Source organism: Hylobates moloch, unplaced genomic scaffold (assembly GCF_009828535.3).
Source record: "Hylobates moloch isolate HMO894 unplaced genomic scaffold, HMol_V3 SCAFFOLD_12, whole genome shotgun sequence".
Classification (NCBI taxonomy): Eukaryota; Metazoa; Chordata; class Mammalia; order Primates; family Hylobatidae; genus Hylobates; species Hylobates moloch.
The window spans coordinates 88250059-88269876 of NW_026652287.1; the positions used below are offsets into that span (position 1 = coordinate 88250059).

The 19818-nt window shown below is 36.3% G+C and overlaps 1 protein-coding gene across 2 annotated transcripts in view; it reads right to left on the reverse strand.

The window, feature by feature from the left end:
• Positions 1 to 1006: 1006 nt before the first annotated feature.
• Positions 1007 to 19818, reverse strand: part of KITLG (KIT ligand) — a 90375-nt gene continuing 71563 nt past the window's right edge. For both annotated transcript variants that reach the window (XM_058425886.1, XM_032170871.2), the window contains 4 exons: positions 17874 to 17983; positions 17157 to 17224; positions 16005 to 16081; positions 1007 to 5404 (listed from right to left, as the gene is read on the reverse strand). In XM_058425886.1, the coding sequence (XP_058281869.1) occupies positions 16042 to 16081; positions 17157 to 17224; positions 17874 to 17983 (218 nt within the window). In that variant the 3' untranslated portion in view covers positions 1007 to 5404; positions 16005 to 16041. The remainder of the gene's footprint in view (positions 5405 to 16004; positions 16082 to 17156; positions 17225 to 17873; positions 17984 to 19818) is intronic.

Here is a 19818-nt window from a genome sequence, read left to right on the forward strand (position 1 = left end):
GAGGCTATTCTAGTTATCTAGTCATATATTGGTCGAAGTTGGCAATATAAAATGTGAACAGAGGAGAGAGAATCAGCAAATTCTGAAAAGAAATGGTGGGTATGTAAGTGTGGTCTCACATAGCAAGGGTATGTGCTTGAGAGTCAAATAGCAACCAGTGGTTAAGCAGGATGGTTATCTACTGCCTAAATCACAGGAGCCGTAGTGCATTTTGATCTTGTCATTCCTCTTCTCAGAAACAAGCAAAGGAGTCTAGGCTTCTCAGGGACCCTAAGAATAGTGTCTGCACTCCCTGTTGTTACATTGAAGGGTCTGGTCTTATCTCTCCGTGTGTCTTTTTATTTGGTGTATGCTAAGGACATACCTGTTTGATTTGGTAAAATAAGCTTAGAAATTTTATAACTTCTTTCTATGGAAAATGCTGCTCTGACAGGGCATAATTCTCACTATAAAAATTTGTCTCATCCTTCTAAGTATTAGCCCAAACATCAACTCCTCCACAGTCCTCCTTATTCTGTATCCGTTTCTCCTTCCTGCATGCCCTAAGCACATTAACTGGACCTCTGTTTTGCATGTAGGTAGTTACTTCGGGGACTATACATATTATACTGCTTTTCTATATCTATATCCGTATCTATTTTCTGTATCTATATCTAGTATAGTGCTTTTCTATATATCTATTGCATTTCTTTTCTCCAACCAAGTTATAAATCTCTTGAAAGCAAACGTCGTGTTAATTCATTTTTTATTTTCCTTGATTACTTATTTTAGTAATCAATAAATATTTATTGAATTTAAATGATTTGTTATCCCCTTGTGTCCATATTTCAACAAAATCTAGATTAATGACAAAAGTTTCCATAGAAAATTTTGACTGTAGCTTAATAAAATATAGATTAATGACAAAAGTTTCCACAGAAAATTTTGACTGTAGCTTAATAAATGCTCAACCATGTTGTAAACATATGTGATAACCTTAAGATATAAAATGACTGGGCAAATTTACGAGAGTGCATAAAATTCTTTATTTAGAACAATAAAGTATATGTATATATAATGTAATTTTAAATTCAAACCTGTATAAAAAAGGGTTGGGACATACACCTATTTTAAAAAGTACACATACAGTATATACACATACACATCACATTTTACAACCTTTTTTATTTAATTAAATTTCAGTCATAATAAAACTATTTAGAATAGTGTTGACATACATTTACATTATTATATTCAAACTCCAATCTATGACTGAACTAAGGGTATATCTGCGCATCCATCTAAATTAATACTTTTCAAGTCCATTGATTTAAAAAAATGGTGGTAAGTGGACACTATAATCACGTATTAACCCTTAGAATATAGAATAGAATATTTTGATTGGAAAATTATATTTAGTGAGTATTGTAGCTCAGAGATCAAGTAATGGAAAACAGTGTGGTTTTTAGTTTAAACAGTTGTTTTAATTTTATTGTTAAAAACATCATAAGGATGTAGCTGGAGATGGCAGTTATAAATAAATTTACAATGCTTAGTAAACATTTCAGGATCACAAATATCCGTTTTAGCATGGATTATTTCTTTAAAAAGAACACCTTGTTATAAAATGAAAGTACCATTATTTTATTTTTACAAACAAAGGCATTTCAAGACTAGTTAATGGAAAGCAGCAACATTATGAATTGTGTGATCAAGTTCCACAAATGAACTAATTAGAATTTCGATCTGAATCATTTTATTTTAAAGCCAATTTCAAAATAATATTGTTTCAAAGATAAGCTGGTTTACTTTAGAATTCTTATCCCACTTTCCAATTTTAAAGTGTAATTAATGAATTACCCCTTTATAAGTTGGTTCTAAAATATCTTTTGGCATTCAAAAACTTCATGAGCATTTTACATTTTCTGCCCTTGGTTTTCAATAAAATGAGAAGATTTAAACACTCACTTTGGTGCATTTCCAAATGTTACATACATCTTACAGTTTCTCATCCTGACTAATATGACTAAAATGTACTACTGGTTTTCATTCTTTGGAGGTGATCCAAAATGTTTATTCAAGCAAAGGAAAAAGCCATCTCTTGTGTAAATGGTGATCCAATTCACCCTACTTGAGACTGAATTTCACTTTTACTAATGGACACTATTTACATTAGAGATAAGAACAACAATGACTTTTTATGGTCAAGATACTTATTCACAGAGTCCAGAGTTGGATATTTTGTATGGGTTAGTTTCAGTGCTATTTTATCTTCTTTGTCAGTCATATTGCAATAGGACTCACCCCTAAGGAGTGATCTCTGAGTTTACCGTATAGATAAATAAAAAATTGAGATCCAAAGAGGAGAGGTGATTTACCATATCAGTTAATGACAGACTGGAGGCTCCGGATATCTTTTGCAACATCCATCCCACCATGCCAAAATGCATTTTTGAAGAATATATTTTTTAAATATACAGAATGCCTAAAAGCTCCAAACTGGAATTACATTTTGAAATGAAAACTTGGCTGCAGCAAAACATGTTTAAAATCCATGATTTCTGAATGAATTTTTCTCTTTATTTATAACTTCAGTTGAATTAGAGTAGCAAAACGTGCCCCAAAGTTTCTCCAAAGTACTTTAAAACTCAATGAAATGTATTTAATTCTTACTAAAACCAATACTTCATTAGGTATGCATAATTTTTCATAATTTTCATTTTTTCACATACTTTTTAAGAGAATAGGCTACTTGTTCCATTATTGTATTGAAGAAAAATCAATTTGTCTCTGACTCATTAAAATGTGGCAGTGTAGTAAGCACATTAAATTACAATACAATATCCAGGAACACTTCATTATCACTCAGGAGGCATCATTTATCATAAAGCCATTTTCTAAATAGACTTGGTTTCTACCAAAGAGGTGCGAAGCTTTCAGTATCGTTGAGAATCTACAGACTTCTGAGATCATTTTAAAAGGTAATTTTGAAACCTTCTAAGATGGAACTATCAGATACATGGCACCAACTGAAAAGGCGATTTCACGGTTTCCTATCTCAGCAGTGAGTTTTCCATGATTTATGAAGAAGGATATTCAGAACACATCTGGGATAAAATAAGCAAAGATAAATATATATTTTTATCTCAAAGCAGAAATGACACAGTTAATGTCCAAGCAGCTAGCATCCAAAATAATGTCCAGCATTTTTCTATTGTTCATGCATTTTATTCAACTTTAGTGTTTTAAAAATTGGCAATCCATGTAACTTTCAATGGATCAATACATTTAATAAGCAGGACACATCTCCCCTCTCCTACCATGTCAGATTTAATAACTTGCTGAATTTGTTTATTTAACTCCATTAATTAGGACCATGTCCATGAGTGTTAAAACAGCTACTAGGTTTGAGGACAAAAGTACATTTATTATACTCTTAAGCACATTAAGCAGCATTTTCATATGCTCAAGCAAACTGAAACCATTGATTAAATAAATCAAACTACTAGATTGAGAAGTATCTGTCTTCTCAATCTATACACAACCTACATGCATAACTCATATTAATCTGTATCTATTTTGCTGAAAACAATCAATGCCACACACTGAGACAGGACCTATCAGCAATTAAATTGATCTCTGGTTTTATTACTAATCAAGTGTACCATGTGATATCTGAGGGCCTGAACACCTTAATGCAGCTTCTCAAAGCACCTGGGTTGTATCTTAGAGAAATTAGTCATGTTTAAGGAACCACAGCATGTTAGAGAAGAAGGGGACTGTAGGAATCATCTGGGCTCTTTGGTACAAAAAAGAGCAAAGGCCACTTACTGGAGTTGCATCTGGATTCGCTTTGAACAGAAGCTAAAATCCAAATGTACTAGAAATTCTTGGACTTTTGAAATGAAAGGAAAGTTAGCAGTTAGTTTTTCATGCCCTTTTGTGTCACTACATTGAAAACTGTCATCTTGTGGTTGTAGAACATGGCAATAATATTATCACAAAGATTAAGTTAGAATGGAAAGCTTTGGATTCCTTTATGTGTACATTCAAGATGTGTTAAAAGAACTTTCATCAAAATAAACCATAAGAAATAATTCTTTGACTTTAGTCAGATGTTTTCTTGATTATAAAAAAAATTGGCAAGGGATATTCACATAATGTCTTACAAGTTCTAGTTTAAAAGCACAATGTCCATCTTGGGAATTCCTGCCAAATTCACTCTTAATATGACAAACACTGTTACACATTTTAAATAGCAAACTGACATGCATAACTACATAAAACTTTCTTTTTATTTTTAATTCATAAACCTTAATGAATATAGAGTGCCCGATTGTAACTAAATGGATCCTTTAAACAGATAATGGTGATTATACTATAAATAACTAAAGTTTCCTGATTCCTTGCATTCCAAGTAACCTAGTTTTCAACACCCATATTAGCATGTGGGCGTGGTTTTCTAACCTTAGATACTAAATGTCATAATTTATTTTTATTCTCTCCCATGGTGGAAGTTGAAATGGGACCATCTTACATTCAGCATTTTCTCCTAAGTCTCTTTACATAGCTCTGTAATAGTTTTAGAATATAAACACGTCATAACACATTTTGCAAACACGATTTATACACCCTATAGTGGTCAAGGGAAAAGGCAGACTTTCCCAGGATGCCAATGTCCTCCTTAGCAGACTGTTCTGATGTTCAGTGTTCTTAACTTCTTCCTGCGGTGACTCTTTTGGAGAGTCTCCACTCTGCCAAGGCATAATTCAGTACTGGCTCCCTTGCATAAATGGAACCAGGCAACCATTTGCATTTGTTTAGTGGGATATGGGTGAGCATGGTTTACATCAGGAAGAGATCAAAATCAGACCCATATCACTAATCAGCAACTATAAAGCTGACAAGTTGCCAACTCCTATCACAGTTCCCACTGCTTTCTACACTGTACAGTGGCTGATACTACTGAGTTTTAAACATTTTTTCTAGATCCCTTTGAGAAAAATTGTTACCCCTACTATCCAAGCTGAAATCTATTTGCAGAGACCAGGATAACTACAGGCTGCAGTTTGTATCTGAAGAATAAAGCTAGGTGTTTTTTCAGCATTTAGACATTTCTGGAGCCATGCAAATGGTACATGCAGTCTGAGACACGTGCTTTCTCTTCCAACATCAGCTGCAAGTTCTAAATGAGACCCAAGTCCCGCAGGTCCTTAAAATAGAGTCCTGCTCCATGCAAGTTCTTCTTTATAGATGATTAATTCAGTGCCAGTTTCACAGTAAAACATTCTGTTCCAATTTCTGAATCATCCATATAAAGTCATGGGTAGCAAGAACAGATAAAGATGTGGTCTGTCACTCCAGACAGAATATGAATTTGTTTAAAGCTGCTTCATTTATGAAGCAAACATGAACTGTTACCAGCCTAGAAAGGAAGGAAAAAAAGAGAGATTATGGTGTATCTGCCTTCTGCCTTTTTAAAAATCTCAATAGCTGAAATCATATATGACCATGGAATGAGTAACAGATTTACAATGTATGCTTCACTTACATAGCATAAAAGAACTTGATAAATGTTTTCTTAGATGCAGTGATCAGTCATTTTCTATGATCTCCTTGGTAACACATTATCTGAAACAATCTTACTTATTGTTTATTATCTATGTCCTCCCATTAAAATGTAAGCTTCATGACGGCAGGGAGCTTCTCTATCTCTTTTAGTGCTGTACCTCAACTCTTATAATAATGTCTGGCACTTAATAGACACTCAATAAGTATTTCACCCTGTGACTTTCATACCTCCTGACATTCTACCAGTGATCTCAGTTTGTGATAATATAATTATCAACTTAGCTTTGAATTTCTCTAGCAAGACTATAAAAGGTTATAAACAGGGGTGAAGAGAGAAGGATTGATGAACAAAGAAGCGTCTGGAGAGTGGAGACTAGAGAAGTGGAGAGAGAGAGAGTAGCATGAAAGAGATCCCTAGGACAGGTGGAAAAGCTGGTCAATGGACACTAACAAGTAATAGCCTCACATGGCCACTGAGCTGCTCTAGTATCTTGACTATCTAGTTAGGTTCTAGCAATCATTTATCCCAGCTGAGGAAATAGCAGCAGAAAGATTTCATTCAATACTTCCAGCCAAAAAAAGAAAGACCGAAATCTTGGCACCACATACCAACAAAGTTCTGGGGAAGGTTCATTTGGCCTCAGCATAGCTTATTGTACTTGTTGAAGCATGAAAGCCATATTTTGTTTTAGTTCTTCAGTACTTGTGTTAATCTACTAGCTTTCAGATGTTTCAACTTTCCAGTAAAGTATTCGTATTTCCTTCTCTACTTAAAAAAATATATATATAGATGGTATCATCATCCCATCTTCAATCCCAGTCTCTAAATAAACATGTTTTGCGTTTCTCATCTTCTCTGCTCAATCTCTTTCACTACTTTTGTCCTTGTTTATCAACCTAGCATCACAGATCACTGTTTTTAAAGTATTGAGATCATTACACAGATTAGCCATAAAATTCCGTAGTGTAATAAGAATTGCAATATTTTCCAGTCTCTCTAAATGTAATATATTAAAAACTGTCTTATACAACAATTTACCAAGCAGAGAACTCTAGAAGCTAGAAAACCTGTATTTAGGAAATCAGAATTAAATCTAGAACAAAAATTAAGAGATACTAAGATAAAACTTCAGAAATCCAAAATATATAGATATTTTAAAAGCATGGTTAGAAAGCAAAAGGGAATCACAAAAAGCAAAAGAATGTATTTTTTAAATGTATAAATAATTTGAAACACAAAGCTTAATGTAGAGAATTAAATGTAGGATGGGCATGGTGGCTCATGCCTGTAATCCCAGCACTTTGGGAGGCTGAGGTAGGTGGATCACCTGAAGTCAGGAGTTTGAGACCGGCCTGGCCAACATGGTGAAACCCTGTCTCTACTAAAGATACAAAAATTAGCTGAGTGTGGTAGTGCACACCTGTAGTCCCAGCTACTCATGGGGCTGAGGCACAAAAACCCCTTCAACCCAGGAGGTGGAGGTTGCAGTGAGCTGAGATCATGCCACTGCACTCCAGCCTGGGCTACAGAGCAAGACTTAAAAAAAAAAAAAAAAGAAAAAGAAAAAAAAAAGAAGAAAGGAAAGAAAGAGAAAATTAAATGTAGAGAAGATTGGAAATGTATTTTTGATTTTGTTCCCAGGTCACTTAGCAAAGAAAATAAACTTAAAGACTGACACCTGTTTTCCCATAGAACAAAACTACAATTTTTATAATGATAACCTGGGTTCTTGCAAGAACCCTTGTGAAATAAGAAGACTAAATTTATCGTTAACCCTCATTACACATCAAAAACCAGGGTTTAAAAGACATGAACTGATAACTGATATAAACTCATCTAGTATTCTACACCAAAGAGTCAAGGCTTGAACCCAAGTCTAATCCTTTCTGATCATCTGCTTTACAATGTATCTACAGAAACCAAACTCCCAAAGCTTTGGAAAGTCAGGAAATACCTGGCAAAGAATCGCAGATCTTGCTATTTGGTAACCAACCATTCCCAAGCCTTGAGGCCTAAATTTCCAAGCTTGACTTCAGCTTGTCCTTTATTCCAATTCTAAGATTTATTTTCTTCCCCCTTAACTCAGATATACAGAAATTTTGTTTGTATTTCTTTAGTGAACCTCTCCACAATCAAACCCATGCTATTTACTATCAACCACATGGGGCCATTTCTGTGACTAAGCAATTTTTCTTTCAAGGTCTCAAATAAGATTCTTTGCAGATAACTCTCAAATTGCAAATCATTCTTTCCAGGCCTGACTGTTATTTGAAGTTCCAGTCTAACATATTTGGACACTGGTCAGTTTCAATAATATTTACCAACAGCTTCTTCTCCTGATTTTCCATTTCCTGTTAATGCCACTGCACTCTGGTAAGTCCCATAGTCTCCAAATCATTCTTGAGTTCTGCCTGTGATGCCAAGTCTCACATCCCATTAGTAACTAGGATTTGTTGATTCTTTTACTGCAATGTCTTCGAATGGTCTATGCTTTCTTATTTCCTGGCCCTGATGCTAATTCAGTTGTCATTCTCTCTCACATCTTATTTAAAGACTGGCCTGGTAAGTGGACTCCATTTCTCTAGTTAGCTACTCCCGTACATCTTGCCATACCAACACCCAATTAGTTTTCCCACACCTCTGCTTTGTCACCCACATCTTTCCTACACCATTTTCTCCCAATACCTCCTTATGTGACACAAGGCATTTAAGCCCCAGTCCTGGAATTCAACCCCTTTCTCAAACTGATGCTCACCCTTTCTTCTCAGCATTTTAACTCTTTATATGTGACTTCCACTGGAATCCAACTGTCCAAACTGACCGTTGAACATAGTTTCTACTTTGGGACTTTCCTGACTTAGTTTACGCCATGTGCTCAGTACAGATACTACCTCCATCACTTGCAAAGTGAAGCTTTTCTCCTATTGTTAGTGACTTCTCTCTCCTTTCAAATTAGGTAATTGTATTTGAGTGTGCTCAATTCTTTTTTTTTTTTTTTTTTTTATACTTTAGGTTTTAGGGTACATGTGCACAATGTGCAGGTTTGTTACATATGTATCCATGTGCCATGTTGATTTCCTGCACCCATTAGCTCGTCATTTAGCATTAGGTATATCTCCTAATGCTGTCCCTGCCCCCCCCCCCCCCCACCCCCCAACAGTACCCGGAATGTGATGTTCCCCTTCCTGTGTCCATGAGTTCTCATTGTTCAATTCCCACCTATGAGTGAGAACATGTGGTGTTTGGTTTTCTGTCCTTGCGATAGTTTACTGAGAATGATGTTTTCCAGTTTCATCCATCTCCCTACAAAGGACACGAACTCATCATTTTTTATGGCTGCATAGTATTCCATGGTGTATATGTGCCACATTTTCTTAATCCAGTCTATTGTTGTTGGACATTTGGGTTGGTTCCAAGTCTTTGCTATTGTGAATAGTGCCGCAATAAACATATGTGTGCATGTGTCTTTATAGCAGCATGATTTATACTCCTTTGGGTATATACCCAGTAATGGGATGGCTGGGTCAAATGGTATTTCTAGTTCTAGATCCCTGAGGAATCGCCACACTGACTTCCACAATGGTTGAACTAGTTTACAGTCCCACCAACAGTGTAAAAGTGTTCCTATTTCTCCACATCCTCTCCAGCACCTGTTGTTTCCTGATTTTTTAATGATGGCCATTCTAACTGGTGTGAGATGGTATCTCACTGTGGTTTTGATTTGCATTTCTCTGATGGCCAGTGATGATATCTTACCAACCAAAAAGAGTCCAGGACCGGATGGATTCACAGCTGAATTCTACCAGAGGTACAAGGAGGAACTGGTACCATTCCTTCTGAAACTATTCCAATCGATAGAAAAAGAGGGAATCCTCCCTAACACATTTTATGAAGCCAGCATCATCCTGATACCAAAGCCAGGCAGAGACACAACCAATAAAGAGAATTTTAGACCAATATCCTTGATGAACATTGATGCAAAAATCCTCAATAAAATACTGGCAAACCGAATCCAGCAGCACATCAAAAAGCTTATACACCATGATCAAGTGGGCTTCATCCCTGGGATGCAAGGCTGGTTCAACATACGCAAATCAATAAATGTAATCCAGCATATAAACAGAACCAAAGACAAAAACCACATGATTATCTCAATAGATGCAGAAAAGGCTTTTGACAAAATTCAACAACCCTTCATGCTAAAAACTCTCAATAAATTAGGTATTGATGGGACGTATCTCAAAATAATAAGAGCTATCTACGACAAACCCACAGCCAATATCATACTGAATGGGCAAAAACTGGAAGCATTCCCTCTGAAAACTGGCACAAGACAGGGATGCCCTCTCTCACCACTCCTATTCAACATAGTGCTGGAAGTTCTGGCCAGAGCAATCAGGCAGGAGAAGGAAATAAAGGGTATTCAATTAGGAAAAGAGGAAGTCAAACTGTCCCTGTTTGCAGATGACATGATTGTATATCTAGAAAATCCCATTGTCTCAGCCCAAAATCTCCTTAAGCTGATTAGCAACTTCAGCAAAGTCTCAGGATACAAAATCAATGTACAAAAATCACAAGCATTCTTGTACACCAATCACAGACAAACAGAGAGCCAAATCATAAGTGAACTCCCATTCACAATTGCTTCAAAGAGAATAAAATACCTAGGAATCCAACTTACAAGGGATGTGAAGGACCTCTTCAAGGAGAACTACAAACCACTGCTCAATGAAATCAAAGAGGATACAAACAAATGGAAGAACATTCCATGCTCATGAGTTGGAAGAATCAATATCGTGAAAATGGCCATACTGCCCAAAGTAATTTATAGATTCAATGCCATCCCCATCAAGCTACCAATGACTTTCTTCACAGAATTGGAAAAAACTACTTTAAAGTTCATATGGAACCAAAAAAGAGCCCACATTGCCAAGTCAATCCTAAGCCAAAAGAACAAAGCTGGAGGCATCACGCTACCTGACTTCAAACTATACTACAAGGCTACAGTAACCAAAACAGCATGGTACTGGTACCACAACAGAGATATAGATCAATGGAACAGAACAGAGCCCTCAGAAATGATGCTGCATATCTACAACTATTTGATCTTTGACAAACCTGACAAAAACAAGAAATGGGGAAAGGATTCCCTATTTAATAAATGGTGCTGGGAAAACTGGCTAGCCATATGTAGAAAGCTGAAACTGGATCCCTTCCTTACACCTTATACAAAAATTAATTCAAGATGGATTAAAGACTTAAATGTTAGACCTAAAACCATTAAAATCCTACAAGAAAACCTAGGCAATACCATTCAGGCCATAGGCGTGGGCCAGGACTTCATGTCTAAAACACCAAAAGCAATGGCAACAAAAGCCAAAATTGACAAATGGGATCTCATTAAACTAAAGAGCTTCTGCACAGCAAAAGAAACTTCCATCAGAGTGAACAGGCAACCTACAGAATGGGAGAAAATTTTTGCAACCTACTCATCTGACAAAGGGCTAATATCCAGAATTTACAATGAACTCAAACAAATTTACAAGAAAAAAACAAACAACCCCATCAAAAAGTGGGCAAAGGAGTGTGCTCAATTCTAAGATGTCTTCCATGCCAGTATCTAGAACTGTGTTGAATTCACAACTTGTATGACCATATGCAGAGGCCTGGACTTTAGTCAAAGTAACTCGGTAAACTTTTAGTTCACTTTTAAAAATTGGTTATTATGTATATGTCTGATTTCCTTTTGTAGGCTATAAACAATTTGAGGACACAACAAAGTTATATTAAGCTTTGCATCCATCAATGCACCTACTAGAGTTTGTTGGAATCACATTTGTGGGAAGAGTAAAGAGCAAAAGTTTCCTGTAATGCATTAACATAAATAAAGCTTTTAATGTAATCTATCTGTTTTATTTATTTATCTTAATCTTTGCTATACACAACCCAATATGAAAAAAGGTTTTTGTAGGATGCTACTATGGATATTTGGCATAAGCTATGTGACCAAGTAAATTTTTAACTTTTCACATAGCTGTTCTCATGCATGATGTCAAATAAACACAACTTCAGTTAATTTTTTATTTTTATATTTTGAGACCAGGCCTGCTCCATCACCCAGGTTGGAATGCTGTGGCTTGATCATGGCTTATTACAGCCTCAACCTCTCGGGCTCAGGCAATCCTCCTGCCTCAGCCTCCTGAGTAGCTGAGACCACAGGTGCATACCACCATGCCCACCCAATTTTTAAATTATTTGTAGAGATGGGGTCTACCTATGTTTCCCAGGCTGGTCTTGAACTCCTGGGCTCAAGTGATCCTCCCACCTCAGCCCCCCAAGGTACTGGGATTACATGCATGAGCTACCACTCCTGGCCTATTTATTCCTAGGTGCGACTTTTTTTGTTGCTGTTTCTAGTTCAATACATTCCTTCCACGTTTGTTCCTTGTATTTAAGATATTAAGCCCTCCTTCTTTTCATTTTCCAATTATAGGTTATTTCCTTCAGAGAACTAGTACATATGTTCTCTATTCTAGTGTTCCAATATTTGTCTTGATTTAATTTGTTTTAGTTGGTGAAAATTCCATTTCAGGGAGAAATCCTTGCCATAAACCTGAGTCATTCCTTGTATTTTCCCCTTCCTTGCTAACCAAGAAAATGATTATAATCCAAACTATGTCTATTTTTTAAATGTATAATTGCAACTCCACATTTTATTTCTGTCTTGGTATTTTTTACTACAGTTATTCTTATTTTTTAGAAGATTTTCTCTCCAACCACTTCATAGTTTGTTCTCCCAGACCTTCCCTCTACTCCACACCTATCTAGGAACTAGACTTAAGAGTTCCTTGGAGGGTTTTCCATCTCTGTTAGTAGAAGGCCAAATGTAAGGGTTTACTTCATATAATGGGTAGTCAATAGATGATTACAAATGATATACACACATTTTTACTTTGGGGTTTTCAGATTCTGATGACGAACTTGCCCTTTTCTCCCTCTTTTCCTACTTTTCCCTCAGCATTTGAATTCTTATGTACTCATAGACACATGCAAGTTTATTTCTGTTTTTATTTTCATATATTTTACTCTCATCTTATTGTAATTCTGAGATATTCATTCATCTTTCCATTAATTTATTCAACAAATAGTTATTCATCATTTATATGTGCACAGTGTAAGTGACATTGTTTAGTGGGGCTCCAAAATTAAATTAAGAAAAAAAAACCTGCCCCCTAAGAGCTTATGGTTTTGAAAAGGGCACAAAATGTTCATTTAAGTGACTGTGATGTCCTACCAAGTGTCATATGAAATCTATTTAGAGGGCCACAAATAGAGATTATTTTCATTTGGGAAGTCCGCTTTTTGTAGGTGACAGTATGTGACCTGAGCCTTGGTGGAGCTTTGCAGAGATGATGAGTAAGGCACTTTGTGAAGGAGAATGAGTCATGTTTTCATTCATTCTGCCATCTATTTTCCATTGACTACTGAATAAATGAGCTGGGTTTTTTTCTGGATAATTCTGGCTTCTTTAACCTGGCTAATGTGATTCATTTTATACATGAGTAATAATTCATACCTTAAGAAAAATAATTTGTTAGTTAATTTCCCATGTGATTATATTCCCTCTTGATATGCATACCTTGCTGTCTCATTAATCCAACCCAATAAATTAAACACACACATTCACACAAAAGATAAAAACAAACCCTACTTCAGAAGAACAATCTTCTTTGCCATTTGCTTAAACTTTCATTTAGGGCTGGGTCACTCACTCAGTCTCTCATTCAACAAACATTTATAGATAGCCAACAATGCACAGGCAGCAAGTTAGGTGTTGAGGGTACAGCAAGAAACAGAAAGACCTAGCTCTTGTCTTGGAATGCTAACTGACTATTCAACACATGCATAAGTTGTTTGACTATGGTTGCTTTAAAATACCATCTTTTTTCCTCCTAAACAAGTGGCCTGGGTTTCTGTATCCTAATCCACTCCCAAATATCATGGGACGAATGTCATAATTAAAACCACATGATTAAAGACCTGTGTGCCAAAACCGGATCCCAGCAATGCAATCCCAAAGCAAACAACAGAGGATATTACTTGAGCATTTGAGCAGTTAAGACTCAATTAACCATTTAATGTGTGCTTTGTGAATGCTGCTTGAGAGAACTGAAATGGCTGTCAAGAAGAAGAAGAAAAGGAAGGAAAAAAAAAAAGAAAACAGTGAATCTCATCTTATGGTTCAAAGGCAAAAAAATGAATTTCTAGGAAAAAGCATGGTTTCAGCTTGGGAAATATTGCTCCCGAAAATAAAAAGTGTCAAGCAAAGGGTCTATCCATTTACATTATTTGACAGGAAGAATGAGCCTAGAAAGAAGTGGGAATGGGCAGCAGAAAATAGAGGGTGCTATTCATGCTACAAACATGTTAATCAAGAGTATGATTGAAGGTAAAAGTGACAGAGTGTGTAGAATAAAGTATTACAGTGTTAGAGAAATGTGCAACATAATTATATCATGTTATCTTGAGTTGTTAAAAAAATGTTGTATAACCATAAAAGCAAGCTCATACAGGAGGCAAGATACTTTATGACTCAGCTCCACTGAAGAAGATTAAGTCTAGAGACAAATCTCTGAACCTGGGACAGGAGTTAAAGCTGGAAGAGCAGTGACTTGCAGGGTAAAGACGGAACTCACCACAGACTATCTAGGTAATAAAGAGGAGAGTAAATAATCCTTTGGCAATGAGGGAATGCACAGAAGAAATGAGGAATTAGAAAGAGGACAGTATATTCGCATGCAACTGTGGTAAATGCTCTCAGGATTCCATGCCAGTAACAAAAATAACAGCCAATTAGCAGAAGCAAAAGTGAGGGACAGCATGAATCAATACTGATTAAGTTAATGCAGCTGTGGGTCTTCCTGCAACAGTATCTGCAGCAAGGGAACAGAGAAAGTAGACGGGACAGGAGATAATGATACCGTACCTTCTAGCCCTGTCTTACTCTCCTTTCTCCCACAATCCCTCCGCAGACCCACACAATCACAGCACGTGTCTGCTATGCGTTTATGTTCAGTGCATCCTGGGCTCTGAACTATTATAATGCATAATTATTACTAGTCACGTGGAAGGTGGCAATTGACCTGGAAAATCTTACTCTCCTGACTGTAAGATATTTGGACGTTTTCTCTTTTTCCTTAAAATGGCAGGGAAACATTCTGGTTTTCTCTTGTTTCAGCATCTAACACATAGGATACAGTCACGTTATAGTGGTCACACCTAAATAAAATTGATTCCATATATTTTTATTCTATTAGTAATACTTAATTTTAGTCCTAATTTGCTATATTCCCCTTGTCTAATTAATTTTCTGGCCTCAAAAACAGTCTAAGTAAACATACAACTGTTAATTTTAGTGCATCTCCCACACTAGATGAATCCAATAGTCAGGACAAACACTGCTTACCTTTCAAAACTGGAGAATACACAATGAATTAGATATGTACATTTCAATTATGTAACAACTTCAGCCAACATACTGACATCTGCTTGACAGAAGACTTACTAATGAAGTTTGTTTCTAAATTTTGGCATCTCATATGCTGTATAGTTCTTGCTAAATATTTCAGTTTGAATTAAAATTTTTACAATCTACCCATCTGACAAAGGACTAATATCCAGAATCTACAAAGAACTTAATAAATTTACAAGAAAAAGTCAAACAACCCCATCAAAAAGTGGGCGAAGGATATGAGCAGACACTTCTCAAAAGAAGATATTTATGCAGCCAACAGACACATGAAAAAATGCTCATCATCACTGGCCATCAGAGAAATGCAAATCAAAACCACAATGAGATATCATCTCACATCAGTTAGAATGGCCATCATTAAGAAGTCAGGAAACAACAGGTGCTGCAGAGGATGTGGAGAAATAGGAACACTTTTACACTGTTGGTGGGACTGTAAACTAGTTCAACCATTGTGGAAGTCAGTGTGGTGATTCCTCAAGGATCTAGAACTAGAAATACCATTTGACCCAGGCATCCCATTACTGGGTATACACCGAAAGGATTATAAAAATTATAAATCATGCTGCTATAAAGACACATGCACATGTATGACTGAGGCTGGAAACCATCATTCTGAGCAAACAATCGCAAGGACAGAAAACCAAACACCGCGTGTTCTCACTCATAGGCAGGAATTGAACAATGAGAACACTTGGACACAGGGTAGGGAACACCACACACTGGGGCCTGTCGTGGGGTGGGGGGAGTGGGGAGGGATAGCATTAGGAGAAATACCTAATGTAAATGACGAGTTAATGGGTGCAGCACACCAACATGGCACATGTAAACATATGTAACAAACCTGCACATTGTGCACATGTACCCTAGAACTTAAAGTATAATTAAAAATAAAGAAAAAAAAAGGAAAGAAAAAAAACTTACCAATGTACGAAAGTAACAGTGTTGATACAAGCCACAATTACACTTCTTGAAACTCTCTCTCTTTCTCTTGCAACATACTGAAAAACAATAAGAAAAAATACTTATTTGCTCTTGGTCAGAGATTCTGAGGTACACCATGATCTGGGCATTGTAAAAGGCAGCTTTTCTGTAAATATAGTAGCAGAAGATTGCAAAATTGAATGGGGAGCTTACCTTATTATTACTATAAGGAAGAGGGAAGACTTCATTTGTCTTAGGTAGTCTTTCCAAGTAGTTAAAACATTTCTTTCTCTGCATATGTATATATACATATCAAACATGCCTATATGCATTTCATATGTGTCTGTGTATACATACAGGCATGACATGAGAGAAGACAACACACCAAATGAAAATTATAATCAAAGGTAAGGGAACATATGAGTGCTGGGCAGTATAGGGTAAGGTGAAAGAATGACAAGAGCCAGCTACAGTGAATGGAAAGTCATCTTACAGCAAATTTTGTATTCGGCTTTAGAGAAAACAACAAGTATGTTGAGAATAGTTAAGGGCTCTGAAAGCCAGAGTAAAATAAAAGATATATAAAATATACAAGAGAAAATCACTGAACGTATTTTGAATAAGAAGTCACACTATGAACCAGGGTTTACAGAAGAGTGTGACTAAAGGTTGAGTTTAGAAAGGCTAAAGAAAAGATCAGTGGCAGCAACTCATGAGATCATAAAGATGTCAGTGATGATAATGCTTCCTACCAAAAGAACTAAGCTTAGGAAGAGGCTCCAAGAGCTGAATCAGCATGTTTTGATAAAAGTGTGGAAAAGAAAGAACATGAGCAAATGTGCCTCCAGAGCTCCACAACCAGGAGTCTGAGAAGATTCTGCTGCATTACTTAAATAAGAAAGCAGAGGTAACCCCTTTATAAACCCTAAGAAGAGTCATGAAGACAATTGTGTGAAGGTATTCTATAGGTAAATGGAGATGCAGCACTGAAGAGAGAGTGAGACATCAGAAACACGGATAAAGAGTTGGGACTCACTGGTTAGGAGCTACTGTCATGAGTGAAGGACTTCTTAAAGACATTATGGGCAGGTACACAGTGTGTGAAATGGCAATGCCATGCTTGATTGGGCACACATTTAGCAAATAAAATACCTTATCTCATTATCCTCTTCATTAATTTGTATATTTTCAACTGCCCTTGTAAGACTTGGCTGTCTCTTCTGGAAAAAGAAGAAAGACACATGCTGTAAAATGATCAATGAATGGTCTAATATTTAAGAGGTAAGTGGACTCCACTTTTATCTTTTATGTCAATAACTCCAATAACAGTTCTTTCAGCATGTAGCATGCAAAATATTTTTGTAATAAAAAATTATGAAAGCTGCATGGTACTATCAACTCAACATTTTTAGGATGTTGGGGGCTAAAGAGTAATAAAGAAGCTGACATTTAATCAAATTCAAAAGACATTTCAAGAAGCTGAGTCACAATGATTTTTGCACATTTTAAAATTTTAGACAGGCTTCAATAAGAATAGAACAAAAGAGTAGAAATCCAAAATAGCAGATAATACAAATGACATTTCTATTTGTCTTTTAAGTATATCATATGATTTTTGTCAGATCTTCCTTTTCATATTTAGTTCAGGCTATTAACACCAGTTCCTAATTCTTAAGTGTGAATTATCAGCTAGAGGGATTGTCTCCAGACATAATGAGAAACAGGAAACTTTATAAAATTTAAATTTTGTTTAGATGATAAGCTAAGGTAGAATTCACTGTTTTCTTTAAGGATCATTTCTTGAGAAAAAAAGATTAATAATTTATGTAAACATAGCATATTTTTTAAAAAAGGAATGGTACCACTTACCTTCCAGTATAAGGCTCCAAAAGCAAAGCCAATTATAAGAGAAAACAACGCTGGCAATGCCATGGCTGCCCAGTGTAGGCTGGAGTCTCCAGGGGGATTTTTGGCCTTCCCTATAATTTAAAGAACACAGTGATGAATACAGCATATCCATTCTAGAAGTTTTGCTCTTATGCTGTGGTTGTTTTTAACTGTTTCTGTAACACATTCTGGACCTATATCTGTTTAAAGTATTCAAAAGATTGATTTTTCTGCTGAATATTGCTTTTGCAAGGCAATGTAAGTCCATGTAGTCTCCAAAAGATGAATGCATTAAAAAAGAAAAAAATCACAGAGACAGAAAGAGATCTGGCTTGGGTAATTCTGACACATATGGAACACAGACTTAATATATTTCTGGGGGGAAAATGACTTATACTATCAAGCAAATCTATCTCCCATGCCTTTATCTTCTAAAGCCTTTTTGCTTTCTCACTCTTGACAGCTTGTTCAGAAATTTTAAACATGACATTTTACAACGTGGATCAAGATCTGTATGCATTCAGCTATGTTTGGACTGTTGAAAATATTAAATAATTGTATGTGAACTGTGGTTATAGTATTTTTAGGTATCTCATGCTTAGAATCATGGCTGTTTCCACATTCATATCTTCAATACACATTTATTGGATGTCACTATGCAACGGACTAAGAGTGTGGACTTTTAATGTTGGAAAGCTTAAGACTAACACTAAGGGGAATGGTTGAAGGCACTAGTGTTGTCCCATACTAAGTCTAAATAAGAAACTCAATAAGAAAGAACACATATGGAATTGGCTTGGGACACCTTTATTGACCCTGCCTGGCTCTTCCATGAGAAGCAAAATGATTCATGAATTTAGGTTGGATGTGGTGGCTCACACCTGTAATCCCAGCACTTTGGGAGCCAAGTCAGGTAGATCACCTGAGGTCCAGAGTTCAAGACCAACCCAGCCAACATGGTAAAACCCCGTCTCTACTAAAAATACAAAAATTAGCCAGGTATGGTGGTGCATGCCTGTAATCCCAGCTACTCCAGAGGCTGAGGCAGGAGAATCGCATGAACCCGGGAGGCAGAGGACGTAGTGAGCCGAGATCATGTCACTGCACTCCAGCCTGGGCAACAGAGCAAGATTCTGTCTTTAAAAAAAAAAAAGGAGCAGAATGATTCATGAATTAAATAAACAAAACACATCTCCCACAAGGGTCTCTTCCAACATGAAACTTATTTTGACAGAATTTTCTATATACCTATACCTATTTAACATACAAAGTACCTAGAGTATATAATATAAAATAATGGATCTACTATGTGTGTATCAACACCTTATAGGGAAAAATTAATTCATAGTTTAACTTGGTAAGTCAGAAATAGATTTTATATACTATGGTGAGGACAGGAACAGCCCATTCCTCTACCATATGTGAACTGAGAGCAGGAAATTCCCTCATCCTATAAATGGTATGTTTCCAAGGAGACTCTAATGATGGAATGTATGCATGTGTGCTCACGTGTGTGTGTGTGTGTGTGTGTGTGTGCCTGTGTGTGTGTTGGGGGAGGAGACAGTGAGGGATGAACAATAAGGTGCTGGTGATCCCCAGGTAGGGAGCTGTCAGAAATAGGGTCGTCCATTCACATAACTATGAATTTCTTCCTTAGGATTCCTCCTCCTGGCCCACCCCACATCCTATAGCCCCATGGGCGATATGTTTTACCATCTCAAGTTGGAGCCCAACGTGAATTTTCTCACAAAAATAAATCTGAGTTATAAAATGGGATTTGGTAAAATTAAAGTACTATCATTACAATAACAGAGTTATTTTAAGGATTATGTAAGATTACGTGGACTAGTTTGGGATTTAACTACTATCTATAAAAGTGTTCTCTGTATGAAATGGATTCAGGGTTACAAACAATTTCCACCATTTG